The 21026-nt window shown below is 44.5% G+C and overlaps 1 protein-coding gene across 5 annotated transcripts in view; it reads right to left on the reverse strand.

Annotated features, from left to right (window-relative positions):
- Positions 1 to 3850, reverse strand: part of MYH10 (myosin heavy chain 10) — a 144155-nt gene extending 140305 nt beyond the window's left edge. For 2 of the 5 annotated variants that reach the window (XM_045824187.1, XM_045824186.1), the window contains exon 1: positions 3615 to 3848. In XM_045824187.1, the coding sequence (XP_045680143.1) occupies positions 3615 to 3619 (5 nt within the window). In that variant the 5' untranslated portion in view covers positions 3620 to 3848. Of the gene's footprint in view, positions 1 to 3293; positions 3519 to 3614 lie in introns of those variants that run through there. The other 3 variants (XM_045824184.1, XM_045824188.1, XM_045824185.1) reach the window with 3 other exon arrangements.
- Positions 3851 to 21026: the final 17176 nt, after the last annotated feature.

Below are 21026 nucleotides of genomic sequence, written 5' to 3' on the forward strand. Positions count from 1 at the left end.
TACTCCCTAGTCCAACGAGGGGACCTAGGCACACTGACCAAACATTACATAAGCAGTCCTCACCCTCTTACAGTAGGCTTCTCCTCTACAACCAAAAACCTACCATGCCTTCAAATCCTGACCCAAATGACATCCTTTCAGGAATTTTTTTCAGGTCAATCTGGCAATTTAGTCCTCATCCTTCTAATATTCTGTGCTGCCCTTCTGGAATTTTTCTTGCTCTCCCTTGCATGTCCCAGAGGGCTTAGCAGGTAGTAGGCATTCAAACTGTTGTTTAATTTATAGTGTTCACAAAGCCACTGAAGATTTTTTTGGTTCATTTTTACTCTTCACTTGTGATTGGCAAATATGTTGTATTTTTTTTCATTCTGTTGTATATTTGGAACCCAATCTTGATAAAACTGGTATTTAACAGTGAACCACTCCCAAATGCTTTGCCTTGCAGAAAGGATAACACCACAATTTTTTAAATAGCAAATACTGTTATTATATATCACCAATTATGGCCAGACACTATTTATTCTAAGCAGTTTATATATATCAACTGAATCCTCACAGTAGCCCTATGAGGTAGGTACTATGTGTATCTTCCTTTTACTGATGAGGAACCTGAGGTACAGAGAAAGCCAAAAACCAGCCCAAGATCACAGAACTAACAAGTAGCAGACTGGGACTAAACCCTGAGTTCAGCTCCTGGGTTCATTCTCCAACAATGGAAGATGAGAGGGAGGAAATTTTCAAGGGCACTGTATAGTACCTCTCTACTAAATAAAAACCCTATCAATTGTGGCTTCAAGAGCAGAGGCTCAGCCAATCGACACACCTGCAGAATGTGGAAAATGCTCCATATTTTATAGAAAGAAAAAACCCTTATACTTGGTGGGGGGGGTGAGAATAAATAGGAACCTCTTTGCAGAAGTCATAAAGATAATGCAACAGTTCTTGGCATTATTTGAAATAACTGCCTAATTAGAGTTAAATCATTTATCTGTGTAGTCCAAACCCCATGCCCTTCATTGGTTTTAGGTGCACACACTCCTGACTCCCTCCCACTCCCAAAGAATTGTCACACAGAAAATCTCTCAACTGCCTCCCAGTACCTACTATCAGTATGAATCCTGGAAAACGATTAAATTTTATGAATATCTTGTACAAAAAGTCAAACAAAGATGATGGATTAATATTCCATGATACAAAATCCCTGTAAGACAGATAAACTCAAACAGAATTGTTCCAATTGTGTAACACTACTGTTGAGGTCACCTGCACTAGAGACTGTTAATTTATCAATATTCTGCTGAATCAAATGAGCACAAATACAAACCAAATGCAAAAGGATGCTATGGCTATTCATGGCATGCACCATCTCTCGGTTAATATTTGTGTCACATATTTCTGAAATGTGAACTCAACACCAGGAATTTTAATTCATATATGATGAGAAAGTACATAAACCGCAGCAGCATATAGTCTTTCACCATACAACATGTCCTTCAGAATTTCCTCCATCTCACCTTCCGTGCAGTCTGTCTTCATTGTAATTATTTCCCCAAGGAGCCCAAATAAAAAGCCAGGCTTTCGGGTCACATCCCTTTGCTGCAAAAGCTCCTGCTATATCGCACAATTACACCATATGCTTTCTCCAGATAAGCACGGGAAAGAACTGAATTTAAGATGCAGAAGTAAGGAGATGCATAAAATGGCCACTTTTCCAGAATCTGAGGCAGACAGGGCATACGTAAATACCAAAAGCAAGGGGCTAAAAGAATAATTAATAAGGGCAGACTGATTAAGAAAATAAAACAATAGATAGATTAAAGTTTTCCAGACTGAGATACTATCAAGAACAATCAAGCCTGACTCCAGAATCCTCAGTTTCAATGTTAAAAAACAAAATCTCGGCAAAGCCAAAGTATTATATTTAGTATTATATTATTCAGCGAAAACAGCAGTCTTTGTTTCATTTGCAGTCTGGATCTACCCCGCCTGCTCTCCCCTACCCTACCCTACCCTACCCCACCCCACCCGCTTCTACCAACCGCAGTGATCTTGAAGGGAGCTGCAGAGGCCCTAAGAAACAGATAACGGTCATAGGCAGAGGCCACATTACCCAAACCTCCCTAGCTAAGCTCAAACCCACCGAGTCGCCAACCTCCTTCCTAAGGCCCTAGTTCCCAGGAAGGCCAGGCTGGGGGCCTCCCCGGTCCCTGGGCCCCATCCGCCCACCACAGGCCCACAAAGCCCTGCAGTCTAGGACTCCGCGGCTTCAACTTCCCTCCGACCCCAATCCAGTTTGATTTTATGGGATCCGGTTGTGACCCCAGATGCAGAAGGCCAGGAAGACTCCGCGGCGAGCCATTCCCAGATCACTTACACAATAAAGGGATCCCGAAGCGAGGGCTGACCCTCCCCCGCCCGCCGCCCTGCCGCAGCGCGCCCCCGCCACATTTCCCGCCTCGCCCCCCAAACCGCCGGGGCCTTGCCCGGCGTCCACCCCGGCCCCCGCAGGCTACGGAGCGCATTATAGGACGCCCGCTCCTGCCCTCCTTTCAGGGAACCAGCTGAGCCCGACCGTCCCTACGCCGGCGGCGGGCTCCTCGGACCCTCACCCGCCGCGCGCTTTCCCGGAGGTGCAGAGCCTCTGTCCTCTGGTTCCTCCAGCCCACACGTCTGGGGCGCTCTGCCCGCCTTCCGAGCCCTCGGCGAACCCCTTAGCGTACTCGAAGTGCCCGATCCGGCCTAACCCCCAAGAACCCACCAGGAGCACTTCATGTCCAGCGTCTCCCCACCCCCAACCAGGATCGCGCTTTACAGCCAGCCCAGGACTCCCTCCCCTCCTGGGGGGCAGACACAGACTCGCGGGACACCCTGGGGCCAGGAACCAGGCCCCCAAACCCCGGGGCACTCGGACTCCACACAACGAGTACCAGCTCCCTACATCCCCACCTTCAGATCCCCAGCCCTAGCCCCTCAAAGGTCTTCCCGTACACCCAGGCCCTGATCCTTGCAGGGGTCTCTCTCTCAAGGGCCTCATTCCCGGCCCTTATAGGAGTCTCTCCACCCATTGGGGTTCCGTCACCCCACTTTCCTGGTCCCTTCCTGGATGAATCTACGACCCCCGCAGCACAAGTCCTCTGCCTAGAGCCCCTCTAGCTTCCCCCCGGCTCCCAGTTCAGCTCCGTTCCGGCTGTCCAGAGCCAATGGGTTCCCCAACCCAGGATCCTTCCCTCGCCGACAAACTATCCCTCGGCTCTCAGCCGCTGCTCTCGGACCGGGACAGCCGCACCTCTCACCTTCAGCCGAAGATGGTGGCGCCGGCGCACGTTCCGAGCCGCGACCACAGATACTGTGCCTCAGTCCCAAACCCACCGCTGCCTCCGCCGGGCTCCTTTAGCACTGCTGCTCGGGACTGCCCCACCCACCCCCAGCCTCATTGGGCCAGCTCCACGCCCGTCACCGCCGCCCCCAGACCCACTGGTCCGTTTGCGCGCCCATCTCCAAGGGAAGACGTTAGCAACCCGAACGAAGCTACCTTCCCGAGGTCCGCGCCCTCCACCCACCTGAAATTATGCTCATTGGCTCCCGCTCCCAACCCCGGCCACCGAAACCCCAACCTCATAGGCTATTCCGCACGCCCGTCACAGATTCCGGGAGGTGCGGCCGGAGCAGTCCCGAGCGATTGGCTGGCTTGAGCAGAGATGGACAGCTGAGGCTGGCCGAACGCCCGACGATCCCGCGGGGCAACGGGTGCGGACTCTGCTGGGGCTGCGGCAGTGCGGACAGTGGGGCAGGTGTGCCGCGGCAGGAGCACGGAGCGCGGCCTGACGCGCCGCGCGTCGGCGTCGGCTGCTGCAGCAGCCCACTTGAGCGCCTTGTTCTCCTCTGTGCTTGCTGCAGCCGGCGAGTCCCGTAGCAGGACCAGCTTCCACCGCGGAGTCGCGGCCCCTAGCGCTGCTGGCAGGGGCGGGGCAGGAGCGCGGTCCAGAGGCCTTACGTCACCCCCGGGGTTGCGGGGGGGTGGGGACCGCGGCTCAGCGGCTCACCTGCAGTGGGGGAGGGGAGACAGGGCTCGGGGTACAGCTCTGCCCATGCGCACGGGCTGTGCCGGGGCCCCGACTGTGCTCCGCGCTCCGGCCACTGTCTCCACTCTGGGTTCCCGCGCCCAGATCTGCTGAGCTCTAGACGCGGGACAGCTTTCTCCGCTGCCGCAGTTTTAGTGTTTTCGAGGGGAGGGGACTTCCTACTCAGCCACCAGGCTGGGCTTAGATTCCAGAAGAATGTGAAACCAACCCACCTTGAAGAGAAGCTGTGGGAGAAGGACTTAATTCACCTCATTCATTTGTTCATTCATTCATTCATTCATTCATTCATCAAATGGAGTTTCCTTCGTGAGAAGGACTATGAGAGGTTCTGCTGGGCGGTCAAATCCCCTCAGGTCCGATAAGCTTTTCAAAAGCCTTAGAAACATTTGAGACTTGAAGAAAAAACGGCTCCAAAATAAACTGGAAAGATCAAATTAAATAACTATTTAGTGGAATGTCTGCAGAATCTAGTCAGCTGCCACACGACTCAAATGATTATATATAGATATAACAAAGTTTAAGTCACAAGAATAAAAATGATTTATTTTTACAAAAACTAAAAGTCAAAAAATTCTTTGAAAAAATTTTACAGCAAGATATAGTTACTTCATGTTGGATATGGGTGCATTGTGCATTTTAATATGTGTGAGATGATGTTAGTGGCTAAGCTTAGGAAACTTCCAGCCTGGAGTGAAAAAAAAAAGTGACTAAATCAAAAAGTAAAAAGGCAGGAAATGATAAGAAAGGGTTGGTGGAATTCAGAGAAGGTTCCAAGGCAACCACTTGCAGCGACTTTCCTGGGGAAGTCCGAATCAGGTCCTGTGTTGTCCTTTGTCCTAAGGCATTTGGTCTCCCACCCCCACCTGCCTGCTGGGTAAGCTGCCCCTTGTCCAGGTGTCTTGTGACTTGGCTGCATAAAGAGATCTATCCTTAATGCAGTCTGCACATGGAGTACAAGTGACCTTGCAAAACATGTGAATGATATTCTTATTCTGAATTTTAAAACATTTCTTAGAGTTAACCAACTACTTTGTCTCTAAGGCCTGAATCTCAGCTTTGCAAGCTACCCAAGTCATTTCTGAATGCACTGTTCCATGCTGAGAGCATCCACATACGAATAGCCCATAAGTCATCAAGCCTGTGGTTTCTCATAATTTTTAAAACAAATTCAGTGGACCATCAGAAGAGGAGGGCAGGAAGTTCACCAGAATTAAACATCACAAAGATGTTAATCTTGATAAGAAGTCAATAATAAAGAGAATGTCACTGCATATATCACTGGACGAGCCATTTCTCCAGCACTTAGGTCCTACATTCAACTGTCTACTGTGCATCTCTGCCTAGATGGCAGGGAAACTGCAAAAGCAGTAAGTCCCAAATCTATTTTCTTACCACTCTCACTTTATCCCACCACCCAAAACACTCTTTCTTCCCAACCTCCTTTGTCTCTAAATCAGTCTTGAAACATCTTTCACTCATTCCTTTCCCTTGCTCCTACATCATGTCTCCCTCCACCTCTATCAGCCATCCGGCCAGGGACTTCTGACTCTAGTCTCACTCTATGTAGCTCCATCCCAGAACCTGTCACCATTTCAATGAGGAAAACACAGGATTTAAATCCAGATAGACCTGGCTTTAATCCATCTTTGACAAATTTCTCAATCTCATGTTTAAAAAGGGGGTACAGGTATATGTGTAAAGGACTCATTCAATGAATGTGTAACAAGATGATCTACTAGGGATAAAAGTGGCATTATGACTATATGGATACAATATTAGCTCTTTTTTTCTAGCCCACAAGTTCATTACAAAAGAGTGAGAAAATTTTTCTCCCATCTCTACAGTAATTTTTGCTTTCCGTCTAGGCTGATTTTAGTCCCAAAAGGAAAAGTTCACAGTCCATTGTTTTTCAGAGTCTAGGTCAGAAGGTCAGACTTGTTCCCTTAGGGTAGGTCCCGCCCATGACCTGTTTTGTTCCATCTGCACAGGGCTGATATGCAGCTTAAAAAAAAAATTGAGTGAATTCCAACATTTAAAAATGAAGGTTTATGCAAAATCATTGGCCATTAGAAAAGTACAAATCAAAACCATAATAAGATCCCACTTCACACCCAGTAGTTATGACTATAATTAAAATGATAGACCATAACAAATGCTGATGAGAATAAGGAGAAACAGAACCCCTCAGTCATTTCTGGTGGGAATGTAAAATGGTGCAGCCTCTCTGGAAAATGGTTTGCCAGTTTCTTAAAAAGTTAAACATAAATTTACCGTGTGACCCACAATTCTACCCATAAGGTACCCACCAGAAAAACAAACAAAAAATAGAACATATATGAACACAAAGACTTGCACACAAGTGTTCATAGGAGCATTATTCACAATAGCAAAAACAACAGAATGGCCATCAAATGGTGAATGGATAGACAAGGCGTGCTACATCCACACACTGGAATACTATTCTGCAATGAAAAGGAATGAGCTACAGATAGGTGCAACAATGTGGATAAACCTTGAAAATATGCTCAGCGAAAGAAGCCAGTCACAAAAGACCACATGTTATGTGGTTTCATTTATGTGAAATGTTGATAAAAGTTCACACTATAGAGACAGAAAGGGGAACAGTGGTTGCCTGGAGAGGAGGGATAGCAGAGGGATCGAGGGTAAGTGTGCATGAGGTATCTGATTGGGATGAGGAAAATCTTCTAAAACTATTTATGGTGATGGTTGCACAACTTGGTAAATCTACTTTATTTTTTTGAAAGGAAGTCTCTTTTTTTAAGGTTTTATTTATTTATTTTTAGAGAGAGGGGAAGGGAGGGAGACAGAGGGAGAGAAACATCAGTGTGTGGTTGCCTCTCATGTGGCCCCCACTGGGAACCTGGCCTGCAACCCAGGCATGTGCCCTGACTGGGAATCGAACCGCAGACCCTTTGGTTCGCAGCCCATGCTCAATCTGCTGCACTACACCAGCCAAGGCAGTAAATCTACTGTCTAAAAATCATTGAATTTTATACTGTGAATTTGCAAAATATGCCTTCATAAGGTAAATTTTTAGATAAAGAAAAAAGCTAGAACAGGAAAATCCAGGAAGGCATCCCTGGGAAAATTGGAAGATCTGGAAATTTAGTAACAATTTGTTGATGCCTTACCTGCGGCTCCTTTTTAAAGAAAGCATGTGCTCTCCAGGGTGCAGCAGTTGCCACTACTTCCCATTGTCTCTTAAAGCTGACTTGCTTTATTCATTGACGTTGTTTGCCTGATCTTTCTAGGCATTTAGTTTAGTGTTCAGTCCCTGACATACCTGTTGAGGGATTTCATGTCGGTTTATTCCAGAGAGATAAGAAGAAAGGTGATATTTTTGACTTGAAGAGCTGTCCCCTGACCATGGTGAAGGAGTAAGAGGTTTAGAGTGTCCTTGAGAAGTACAGACAGAGCCCCTCCTGTCAACATGATTCCTGGGAGGTGGGAGGACCTTGGGCGCAGACCGTGGTCACTATCTCACCACCCATCCAGGGCAATCATACCTGACCTATGTGAATAATTAGTTGTGGCATCTTGAAATAAAAGGAGTAATGATAAAGAGAGATTCCGGTGAGCTGAGAAAGATAGAACCTTCCAGAATTTTCCTGTGCCCCTTAAGCTCTGGAGTTCAGGGGAAAAACGTGAAAAGTTCCTGAAAATTACTAATTTAAAACCTCTTGCCAACCATGCAGGATAAAGCTAAGTCAGATTTAATTTGATTTAGAAAAATGAAGGTGTGATAATCCTTGTGTCCTAATGTCTTAGGACAAGTCTTATCTGTGGCAAATGCTTATTGAGTGTCCTTTATGTCTAGGGATTGTGTCAGGTCCTGAAGGAATACCTGTATCAATGTAGATAGGCATGGGTCCTACTCTCAGGATGCATGTAGGCTAGTGGGAAATGCAAGCAAACAGGCAGCAAATTATAATAAAGCAGGGGGGTTACATGTGGAGTCCATGGAAACCTAAAAGTTTTATGGCTTCTGTAAAACCTCTGAAATTGTATGCAAAATATATTGGGCTGGATTTTGTTGTTGTTGTTTTATTGTTTTTTTCCAGAAAGATCTACAGCTTTTAGAGATTTTCATAAAGACCTCCAATCCAAAAAGGCTGAGAGAATGCAATACAGTATGGTAAGTACCACATTAGGGGATGCACAGCAAGATCCAGGGACACAGAAGAGGGACACTTCACCCTGAATGGGGCAGGAGTCTGGGGAAGGGAAGTTCTGGAAAGTCTTCTTAGAAAAGGTTATGTTGCAAATATAATCTGAAGAGTAAGACATCAACCAGACAAACAGGATGAAAAATCTTCCAGAAAAAGCAGCATACAGAAGGAATAATGGAGGGCTCTTTCAAGCCCAGGAAGAAGTTCAGAGTAGCCAGAGCGGAGAGAAAAAGTATGGAGAAGTGGCGAGAGCTGGGACTGAGGGGGTATTACTGTATGTATAAACCATGAGGCAGAATTCAGAGTTTATCCAGAGGACAATGGGGAATTATGGAAGGGTTTTGATTGGAAGGGTAACATGAGCAGGTTTGTGTTTTAGAAGAATCACTCTGGTCATAATGTAGAGAATGGGTCGAAGTGGGGTCAGGAAAGACCAGTTAAGAGGCTGCTGTAGCAAATGGTCCAGCTGAGAGATGAAGGTGACTTGGTCTCAGCATAGGACAGCAGACTGGAAAGTCATGGTCAGAGTCTGGTGATTGCTGTTGCAAGGGTTAAGGGAGTTTTAAGGTACCAAGCCAACGCATGAAGATATTAAAGTGCCTACCTAGCACAGTGCACAGAGATGTCTATAATGCCTAGCGCAATGCTTGACACATTACAAATTGATTTCATTTCTCCTTCTTCTCATGGCCTTCTGAATTAAACATGATCCCTCACAGTATCCTGTACACTTTTATAAAAGCACCTATAAAAATTCCTTACACATTTTCAAATCCATCCCTATACCCCATATCAATTGAGTGTAAATGAATCAGGAGTCTTTGGCTAGAATTGAATGATAAAAATTTATTCAGGAGTCTTAGGATTTTTAAACCAGAAACACAACTGGGCAATACCCAGAGTACTCTAAAAAAGAAAAAAGAAGCTAAAAGTTCTTATAGAGAAAAGTTTATTCTTGACAAGAATCAGTCCTGCATTCTTAACTTCTGAATTGGTCTAAGATGATAATCTTCCCCATTTCCTGGAGAATAGATGTTAGGCAGTCTGGATACCTGAACTTTCTTTCCTAAGTCCCTTCAGGGGATAACCAGGGGGTTATCTGTAGGATTTATACGCAAATGCATATACACCTCCAGGCATAGTTGGAGAGTTGAAAAGCTTAAGTTCCCAAGCTAGTTAAAATAAGAGTGGATTCATTTCCTCATGCCTCAAGCTACTTAATTTTAGTAATTTAGCAACTTGACTAAAGTGACTTCATTTTTTTCCCACTCTTTTCTTACCCACTTTAAGACCAGTGCTATCCAATAGAAGTCGAATGTGAGCTACCAAAGCAAGCCACATTTGTAGGTTTAAATTTTCTAGGAGCTATATTTAAAAAGTAAGGAAAAAAATAATTGAAATTAATTTTAATAACATTAACCCAATATAAAAAGAATATTACATTTCAACATGTAACCAATTGAAAATCATTTATAGAATGTTTTGCATTCTTTTCCTTATGCTAAGTATTCAAAATCAAACATGAGTTTTAGACCTATGGCACATATCATTTTGCACTGGCCACATTTTAAGTGCTCCACAGCTATATGTAGCTGATGGCTGCCATAGAGGACAACCCCGGTGCTAGACTGTAAAGTTCTTGCAGGCAAGGCCAGTGTGTTCAGCTTGTGTCCCAAGGAACCATCTCAGTGCTGCATACATAGTAGCAGCTGCCCATTAAATGTTTGTCAGATAGAAAGATGGATGGGTGGGTGGATAGATGAAGAGGTCTCTTCCAAATTTCCAGGTATCATTTTAGCTGAGCCCGAAAAAGTGAGTAAGATTACAGCACAGGTGATTATAGAGGATGGTGGGCTGCAAGGAACCAAATTATGGGCAAAGGCAAGAAAAGTGATACCGGAACGGGTGGAAAGTAATAGTGCTTGGTTAAAGTATGGTACACACCCTGGAGGTTCCTGAAAGCTGGCACCAAACTCTCTACACATTTGGGGGATTCTCAAGCTTCTAGTGATTTCCATCAGTAAATATTTAAAGAACAAATGAAAAGGGGAGTGAGGGGAAGAGGTAACAGAAGAGAGAAAAGGTTTACAAAAAGAAAGGAAAATGTTAGAGAAGTGGTTAACAATGGCTAGTGTTAATGTTGGCAAATAACAAACATAGGAAAGTATAGCAGAGGATCCAGGGTGTCATCATCCTGGTGGGTGATGGGAAGAGGAACTGGTTACTGGAGGCAGTCAGAGAAGTCTGAAGTCTGGTCCATGGTTAGAAATGAAAACAGGGTCTTGAGTCTCAGAGCGTCTTTTGATCCCTGGTAGATAGGGTCTGGTGGGGATGTGGAGAGCCAAGTGTTGGTGCAGAGACCCAAGGTTCAAACGAAGCGTAACTGTTGTCACAGGGCACAGCCCTGTTGCCACCTGGCCTTGAAGGAGTCGGGGCTGGTTTGCTTTTCTTCGGGTCAGTCCTACTCACCAGGTGGAGAGAAAAATCAAGAAATTGCCTTAGATGGGCTGAAAATAGATATAATTCTTCAGGGAAAAAAGTGCATGGGCATCTCATTGTTTTAAAAAATCCAAATCCATTGAAAGATATTTTTTATCAAAGGCTTTTCTTGTTTAAAATATCCTGCATGATACTGGGCAAGTCCTTGACCTTTCTGAGCCTTAATGTAATTGTGTGCAAAACAGGGATGACAATAACACAGATTAACAGTAAGAGTTACTCTTTATTATTACTATTATATTCATCATCAGAATCATTACCTTTTCAAAAGTCCTTTGAAAAGGTCCTTTCACAAGAAATTCATAGTGTCTTTCCATTATTTTCTATCAGTGTATAAGAGTGTTGTTCCTGGTAGAGAGTTTTAAATGATATGTGAAAAATTCATAACCTGCAGAAGAAGTCACCTAAGGCTATCAAAGTTCTTATAAAGAAAATATAAGAAAAATATAAGACAGAAAAATAGGACTTCCAGTCAAAATGGTGACATAGGCAGATATGGCATGCCTCTTCGCACAACCACATCAAAATTACAACTAAAATATAGAACAACTATCATTCAGGAACATGAGAAATTGAGCTGAATGGAAGTCTGACAGCTACAAAATCAAGAAGAATGAAGTCTGACAATTATGGAATTAAAGAAACCACACCTATCCAGACAGGTAGGAGAGGCCCAAATGTGGAATGGGCTGCTCCCACACCTATGTGGACAAAAATTCAGGAAGGATATCTCAGGAGCGAGGAGTCCCAGACCCACACCAGGCCCCCAGCCCAGGATTCCAGTTCCAGGAAGATAAGTCCCCACAACTTCTGGCTGCAAAAACCAGCAGGGATTGAGTTGGTAGAAGAAATTTATGGAGCCTCAAGCAGTTCCTGTTAAAGAACCCATACACAGACTCACTCACACAGACTCTCTCCCTATGAGCTCCAGCACCAGGGTAGCAGCTTGAAAGGCATTGTGGTATACAGGGAGAAACTGAAATGTCTGGCATCAAAGTGAGCAGAGGCATTGTCCCTTTGCTAACCCCTCCCCTGACAGAGTCAGTAAATTGGTGCCATATCTGAGACTCCATCAACACTGTTTGACCTTCCCTGGAGATAACCCTGAGGCTCTGCCCCACCCAACTTATGGGGTAGACTGCTTTTCCATAAGAATGGCTGGTCTTGGCTCCTAAATCCTATCAAACAAGGAACAGCTGGCTTCTGAGAGCCCTAACAGCTAGATTACAGTCATAATTTGGCTTCAGTTGGGAATCTCCAAGCCTACTACAAGTAGCAGCCATCTCAGATTGCTTTACAGCTCAGGCAGGATGCCCTGGGCAAAGCACAGGTAGGGGCTGACCTTGGCCTGCACCACCCAGGAAAACCCAGGGACAGCTATAGACCACATCAGAGCACCACCATCCTGCCCCTGCACAGCTGATCCTCCACAGATGGTGGAGGTTGGTGGTCAGTGGTCACAGCCAATCCTTGCAGCTGACTGGCCTAGGTAAATCCCTCCCATTGACCTGCCAACAGCAACCAATGCTCAACTACAAGAGGAGGGTGTACTCAGCCCACATGAAGGGTCCACCTCAAGTAAACAGCTTGGGTGATAGGGAAGGCTGTGCCACTGGACCCTACAGGACACCTACTACTTTAGGTCACACTGCCAAGATACAAAGTCAAAGCAGCTCTACCTAATACATAGAAACAAACACGGGGCAGCTGCCAAAATGAAGTGACAAAGAAACATGGCCCAAATAAAAGAACAGATTAAAACTCCAGAAAAAGAGCTAAACGAAATGGAGATGAACAATCTATCAGATGCAGAGTTCAAAACACTATTTATAAGGATGCTCAAGGAACTTAGTGAGGACCTCAGCAGCATAAAAAAGACCCAGTCAAAACTGAAGGATACACTCATTAAAATAAGGAATAATTTACTGGAAAACAACAGTAGAATGGATGAAGCCCAGAATCAAATTAATGATTTAGAACACAAGGAAGCAAACAACAACAACAAACCCTCACAGAACAAGAGGAAGAAATAAGAATAAAAAAATGAGGATAGTATAAACAGCCTCTGGGACAACTTTAAGAGGCCCAGCACTTACCTCATAGGGGTGCCAGAATGAGAAGAAGAAGAGCAAGAAATTGGAAATCTATCTGAAAAAATAGTGAAAGAAAACTTTCCTAATTTGGTGAAGGAAACAGACATGCAAGTCCAGGAAGCACAGAGAGTCCCAATTCTGATGGATGCAAACAGGCCCACTCCAAGACACATCATAATTTAAAGGCCAGAGTTTAAAGATAAAGACAGATTCTTGAAAGCAGCAAGAGAAAAGAAGTTAGTTATCAGATAGTTGCCAGACGGGAGGGCAGAGGGGTAGAATGGGTGAAGAGGTGGGGGTTTAAGAAGTACAACTAGGTAGTTACAGAATAGCCATGGGGATGTAAATTATAGTATAGGAAATGGAGTACACATGACCCTTGGACTTGAATAACGGTGAGGGGATTGCCTGAGGGCGTAGGCCTTGGTGGAGGAGGGTAAAGAGGGGACAATCAGGACAATTGTAATAGCATAATTGATAAAATATAATTAATTAAAAAAGAAGAAAAAGCAATAATGCTAACTGGAAGTTATATACATACATAACTTCACAAAACAACCTTTCATAGAAAGGTCCACTCTGATAGACAAAGAGATACCTCCATGAACTTAGGAGCATTTGCTCTGTGTATCTAAGCAAGAGAAATGTGAAGAGATGAAGGAATATCCCAATATTCACAATGCACCTTGACTTTACACAGAACCAGCATTTGGAAGTAGGTAGTATGGCACAGTGGATACATGTCTGGACTTGGTAATCAGTCTAATTGGCTCTACTTCTTACAGCTATGGGGCCTTGACCAAGTTTTTTCATCTGTAAAATGGTGATGATGATAGCACAGATTGAGTGGGATTGTTTTAAGAATTAAATAAGATACTGTTTGCAGAGGCAAATTGTGTCCTCACATGGAGGAAGGGGGAAGGGAGCCTCTGGAGTCTCTTTTATAAGGGCACTAATCCCATTCATGAGGGCTCCACCCTCATGACCTAATCACCTCCCAGAGGCCCAACATGAATCTGGGGGGGACAGAAACATTCATTCTATTGCATTATTATTCTCTCTACTGTTTCATATATTTGAAATTCTCTGTAACAGGAAATTTTAAAAATATTTTTGTTGATAATGATCTCTACTGAGGGGGCTTGATTCTAGGGAAAAGAAAATGAGATCAAAGAGAAAATAAGAAATTCCTCAGCTTGATTTTCACAATCCAGCGTAATCTGGTCTCAAATTCATGTTTCCTGCCTCTTCAACACACCTGCTTCTCCCAGTCATCTCTCCTCTGTCTTCTCCATCTGCCTGTTTCTTTCTGGCCTTCGCCCCTTAGTCTGTGCTAGTTCCTGTTGGAAGGCCCTTTCTCCTCAAATACACCTGGCCGAGTCCTCCCCACTGGTAAAGACTGAGCTCCAAGTTCACCTCCTTGCTGAAGCTTCTCTGAACACTCTAGCCAAAATGTCTGTAAATTCCTGTTGTACTTAAAATGACTTTGTCTTCTGCCTGTGCATACTTTCCCCTCTAAATTAAAATAGAGGTCATCCAGCCCAGAGGCAGGCACAGAGCAGGCCCCTGGCAAATATTTAATCAATAGCAAATATATTTTAAAAATATTTTATGTATTTATTCTTAGAGACAAGGGAAGGGAAGGAGAGAGGGAGAGAAACATCAATGTATGGCTGCCTCTCGAGTGCCCCCTACTGGGGGCCTGGTCTGCAACCCTGGCACGTGCCCTGCCTGGGAATTGAACAGGCGACCCTTTGGTTCACAGGCCAGCACTCAATCCCTTAAGCCATACCAGCCAGGGCTCAATAGCAAATATTTATTCAGTTTGTTCTGGTCCTTATCCTGATGACTCAGTAGACTGGATTAATCTCGATTCCATGCTTTCTCATTATGACCAAAACTTGCTCTGCCAGGGACTTCCCTAGGTCTCTGCCTACTGAAATTCTACTCACTTTTGGAAGCTTGTCTTGTCTGCCTCTTCCTTCAAAAGGCCTCACCTCTACCCCTTATCTCACCTCCAGCCCAACCAAATGTGGATCTTTTCTTCTTTTAATTTCTTGAACAGTGGATTTAAATTTGAACACAGTTTCAGCAAGAAAAATCACTGACTACTTTGAGAATCTCATGGAAGCTATGGATGCTCTCTCCCCTCCCCATAGGCACACACATGTCACAGCTGATTTTGTGAGGAAGGCTCATGGACCCAGGTTACTTTCCTGGCCAGGTCCCTTCCTTATAACACTGATCATAATCTTTCTAGTGCTCACGTGATTTGTAAATGAGACATGTTTCCTTCTAGACATATGAGGACCTTAAAGAAGAACCATACCTTGCTTAACTCTGTACCCCCATGGCACTAGAGCATGCTCTTGCATACTTTGTAGGTTCTTGAAAGACATTTGATATAGAGTCAAGTTTGACTAATTGAATGATGGTTCCTATTTAATAATCATCTAATTAATCAACCACATGCTTTCTAACAGCTGTTCTGGCTCATGTTAGCTTTCCAATTTGCTTCTTTACTTCTTTTCTACTGGGGACTTAAACTGTGGCCAGGCCAAGGAACAGACTCAAGAGGCGGTTTTCAGATTTGGCGGCTGCCAAAACTTTTACAGTAATAGTAAGGCATCTGTGGCAGAGGCTGGGACATCCACTGGATTTTTTATTAGACTGGACTAAGTCCTTGATATCCTCTGACCCCCACTCTTCTTGACGCAAAAGTGCAGCAAACATTAGACCTGCCAGGGTAAGTAACACCATACAGGGCAGGCACTCCGGCATGCTGGCTGGGCACTCAGCAGTATTTTACATGAGGATGGAAGTCTTGACAAAGCATGTGGCCTTTCCTATCCTTGTTCTCAGGGGCTACTGTGTGGCTCTCTCTGTCCAGACACCCTTTTCCATGGGCTTGCCATGGTGCTGCCCAGCCATCCGTCCAAAACTTCCCACCATCTGAATGACTCTCCCAGCTTGGACCATAGCAATTGGGTGTCACCATAAGATGCACATGTCACCTGAGACTGAGAGGGTGATTCTCTCCAGGATCCAATTTGTATATGAGCATGAATATCCTAGTCAAGTTAGCGAATTTTTTTCTTGGAAGGAGTCTAGCTGAAGGTGGCTGGGGAGCTCCTGAGGGGACTGCTGGCTGCGGTGTGTCTGGCAGCCTCAGTGAAGCTCCGCAGCATGAGAAGCCCATTTCCTCGTCAGTTGTGCTGTGTTGTTGGCACATTAGGACATGGTGATTCCTGCTCTGCCCATGAAAGGAGATCCCCCAACTTTCTTCTATGGAAAACATCAGTGATCATGAGCCCACTGATTACACCACTTTCCACTCCAGGTGTCAGAAAGTTGGCTTGTGGGAGGGAGACAGAGAGCCTGCCTGGGAACCTGGCTTTATCGATGGAGTCCAGGCTCTGCGTCCGCCCTTCATGTGGGCATGTGGGCATCACAGAATCTAGACTCCTACAGGAGAGGCTGTGGGAGCCCCCTGGTCATCACGTCATAGATGAGGGTCCAAGTGGGAGATTTGCCCAAGAGCACACAGCAGATCAGTGCAGAGCTAGGACTCAGCCCTAAATCACCTGCCCCCTCTCCATCCAGGGTCCTCTGTGTGTCTTCATGGTCAGCCACAGCAATGTTGTGGTGCTCCTACTGTGGGCGGAGCTCCTAGCATTTGTGGAGAAAAATAACACAGATCATCTCAGGAAGAGTCACTAGAATTCAGAAGATGCTGGTGTGTTTAGGTGAGGGGTTGAGGAGGAATGGGAAAGAATTCACAGAAATAGGCTGGGCTCAGCTCAGACACAAGTGTGGAGAGGAAGGCATGTGTGTCAAGGTGATGGGGAGTTAGACCTAGAAGCCAGAGGGAGATTTAAAAGAAGGATGCCCATTCTTCCCCAAAGTGCCTATTTACAAATCACAGAAGCCTCCAGTTACCTTCTCTTCCCACAAGGTTTGAAAGCCTATGAAATGCCTAAAACTTTTTCCAGGTCCCCAACTGGATGGTCAGAGGCTCTTGGATCATGCATGTCATGTATATGCAGGTGACATTCAGATAGTGTCTAGTGCAAAGGTTAAACAGAGATGCTTTAGAGGTGGGCAGCCTGGGTTCAAATCCTGCTCGGTACTGACCTGACTTAGAACTAGTTACTTAACCTCTCTGTGTCTCCAGTTTTCTTCCTACATGTTCAGGGTCACCATGTGAATTTAGGAGCCATACAGTGCTTAAGCACAGTGCCTGGGACACAGGTAACTCCTCAGTAAACGATGGCTGTGATCATTCGGGTACTTTGCTTCTCTGTCCCCATAGTCCTGGCTCCTGAGTCAATAAGAAGTTGGCCTAGAGACACATGAGCTTCCCCGGAACATACCTGGAGTCAAGACCTATTAAAAGTTTCTCTCTTCATAGCCATGTCTTTCATTTCAGGGAGAATTTGGAAGGGCTATCCTGGGATCGGAAAATTTGCATCTGACAAGAGGTATGTGCAGACACATGCTGGCAAATGAGGTCAAGGTTTCAAAATACTCCTCTGACAGATGAGTCAAGCCTCACACAGTGGTCTCACTATTTACCATGCATGACGGCACATTCGGCGACTGATGGGGTCGTTTGCCAGGAGCTATATTGGAGGGAGTTACTCATTGGAAAATGTGGCTGCATCACCCAGACTGAGATCTGAACTTGGACTTCCAGGGATTTCACCCAAAATAAGCTGAATTCCTAAGCTATAATTGTTGAAGAAACACAGCCAAGGAATCCGTGTGCCAGACCAGCTCCGGTTCCCACTGGGAAAGTGTGGGTTTAGACAGGGGATGCTCATGGCTGTAGGCGGGAGAGCAGCACAGGGCACCGGTTTGTCTGACCTTCATGGCACTTATTGTTACCGGTGAGGACTGTTGCCAACTTGCCGGTCACTCATCCTTTGATTCACTCCCTCTGCAACTGTTTTATGACCACCTAGTAATAACAACTAACACTGGCTGAGTGCCTATGTGCTAAGCACCTTGTGTGCGTTCCCTCATGTCTTCCTTCCCACAGCCCTACAAGGTAGGTGTTATGATATGGCAGGGTCAAAAATTTTAGCTCAACTACAGCTGAGATGTATGGAGAGAATGTCAGTGTCTCATTGTGTCTGTAACTGATCAGGCCTTCTTTCAGAGTGCCCTGCCCCTTGACTCACATGGGATGAGAGTGGGATGGACTAAGTGGCTAATCCAGTTGAAATCTTTGTCTCATCTTAGCCCTTTTAGGTAATGTTCAGTCTTTCAGATAGCTGCCCTCCCCCTGCCTGCTGCATCTCTCTCTCTCTCTCTCTCTCTCTCTCTCTCGCTCTCTCTCTCTCAGTTGGTGTTGGAGTGTGTGGAGGAGGGTGAGTGGCTCACTCGTCTTGTGGTTGAGGGGAAGTCTAGGAGTTTCTGGGGGAACATAGGTACTCTGGCCTCTGGGGAAATGTCCCAGACTCTCTCATTTGATATCTTAGCAAGTGTCATTCTTCTCCTATCGCCTTCCCAAGAAGACCACACTCCCAGGCCCGACTTTCAAGGCTTTTCCCACTAGAAGTTGGATTCCCACCTTCCAACTTCCTTTTATATGCTTCCGATTTGTTCTTGAAGACCCAACTGGTGTTCTCTGGCCACACCTTAGAGAAGGCCTTCTGGGCCCCAGAACCCTATTGCTCCTTCTCTGAACTTCTAAGGTCATGATATTTGGCAATTAATTCTGTACTACTTGAACATATTTTCTTTTTGTTTCATATTATTTATATTTCTCATTGTTATTTAATTTTTAAACTCCTTTAGAGCATGGGTGATGACATATCTTGTTGGACTCACTGAATCTAATCCAGAGCCCAGTGTAGAGAGGGGTCTTAGGTGTTCCCAGAGAAAGGTTCACATCTCTAGCATGTGAGGAGCCTCTAAAAATAGAGATGAAAATAACCAGTAACAACCCCAGAAAAACGGGTTAGAGATGTGAATAGATAATGAATAGAAAAAGAAATGAAAATGGTCCTTACAATGCACAGTGGTTAGCAGAGGGAAGCAGGAAGGGGGATAGTAAAGGGGAAGGGGGACCAGCTACATGATGACAGAAGGTGACTTGGGTGGTGGGCACATAGTGCAACACACAGATCATGTATCATAGAGATGTGCACCTGCAACCTATATGACCCGATGAACCAATAAGTTTAATTAAGAAAAAAAGAAAATGGTACTTAATCATATGAAAAAATGCTCAAACTTGCTCATAATAAGAACAGTAAAAATGAAAACTACACAGATTCTATTTGTAACCTACCAGACTGGCCCAAACCCAGAAGTTGTACAGCACACACTCTCTCAGCCAGGTGGGGGAGAAACAGGCACACGGGGGGTCTGGGAACTGTTTCTCATGAGGCAGCGCTCCACTGCATTGGTGCCGGAGGAAGGACGGGGCACAGCAGTTCATTTGTCTTTGCTCTAACCTGAGTGCTTACTTTCCTTACTCAGATCCTCCCGTACCACAAGCTGTGTCCATCTCCAGTGCTGGCTGCAGCACGACCCACATGCATTCATGCATTAGACACGGCCGCCCTCATTCCAAAGCTATAGGATAAGAGACAAGAAGTGTTTCCCTGGGGCCTGCATGGTGTTAGTTATGAGAGAGGCTGGTGCTTAGTGCCCAAGGCACCCATATAATACACTTTATTACGTGTATCACTGTGTTTGTGATGTGTGGGCTCTCTAAAGCACTGGGCGCAGAGCAGGGACCAAGGGTGGCCCTTTGCCAAGTTCTAAGGGAAGTCCTGGTGTGGAGTCATCTCCAGTGGAAAGAGCAAGGTGGAGAAAAGTATGTATAGAATATAAGAAAGGATGTATTTTTTTTTCCATGAAAGGTAAGCCATACATATATATATTTAAAAGTACCTGTAGAGAGAGAATGGGGGTAGGGTAGAGAGACAAGGATAGAAACTGGACTTCTCGTAATATATGTTGTTTTGCAGTTATGACTTTGGGACCATGTAAATATTTCATAAAGTATACAAAGAATGAAAGTTTTACAAAAGGATCATCACTAAAGATCTAAAGTAAATGAAAAAAAAAGAACCTAACTTTTTATTCAATTTCAGGCATAAGCATACAGAGAAACACCATTCCAGGGGACTTCAAAGCATAGAAACTTGACTTTTCTAATGGGATACACCCCAAGAACAAAAAGAACTCTCTGAAGAAATAAAAATAAGGAAAAAAAATTGTCTACAAATACTATTTCCCAGATTCAATACTAATGAACCCAGATTCCTTGGAGAAACTACAGAGTTCGGGTCTCAAGCAAGAAATATACAAGATGAGCTTGGAACGTGTTGTCAAAACAGAAAGCAAGGAAACAAAATATCAAAAACTACTAAATTGTGACAAAAGGACTCAGGAACTAACTTGAAGAGGCTCCCTGTGGTGAAGATGCGAGGCACAATGTATCACAGTGATAATAATGGCAATGAATTGAAACATGTTAAATATGTGTAATGATTAAAACAAAAAAATGAACTTACTAGTTAACTTTGAAGAGGGCAAGGGAGAAATCTCATTTTGAAAACAAGTAAATAGAGGTTAAAAATAAATCAAGCATTTATTTTGCCTTTTCATTACAAACTACCTCACAATAACCAAATAATTTTTAAGGGAGAAGTTTTCTCTTTATAGAAGTATTGCTCTTCTAGAAGTATACAGAAGTTAATAGATGACAAAAGAATGATAGAATTGGGGTATCACCATTTTACAACCCCTAAAAATACTGGATATAGACAATAATCATCAATAGATGCTAACATCACAAAGAGAAAAAAACCAACCTGATGAGTATCTCCTGGTGGAAGATACATAATCCAACTTCTGAGCCATTCTTGTCAACAATCATCATCATCATCATCATCAAACCTAAATCTGGTTGAGCCCCTAGATCTCACTACCAATTTACCAGAAAAACAAAATGCAGAGTGTATGCTAAGTAACTAACACTATAGGAAAGCAATCTAAAAAATTCATACTGTGAGAAATTTTATAGGACAAACAACCTGCTTTTTTTCAACAATAAATTTTAAGGAAATTAAAAAGGAAGGGAGAAGGAGAAATGAAAGAGAAACCTGTAGATCAAGATGAAGAGATGAGTCTTCCGGTGAAGA

This window comes from Phyllostomus hastatus, unplaced genomic scaffold (assembly GCF_019186645.2).
Source record: "Phyllostomus hastatus isolate PE091 unplaced genomic scaffold, TTU_PhHast_1.1 phas_scaffold_55, whole genome shotgun sequence".
Classification (NCBI taxonomy): domain Eukaryota; kingdom Metazoa; phylum Chordata; class Mammalia; order Chiroptera; family Phyllostomidae; genus Phyllostomus; species Phyllostomus hastatus.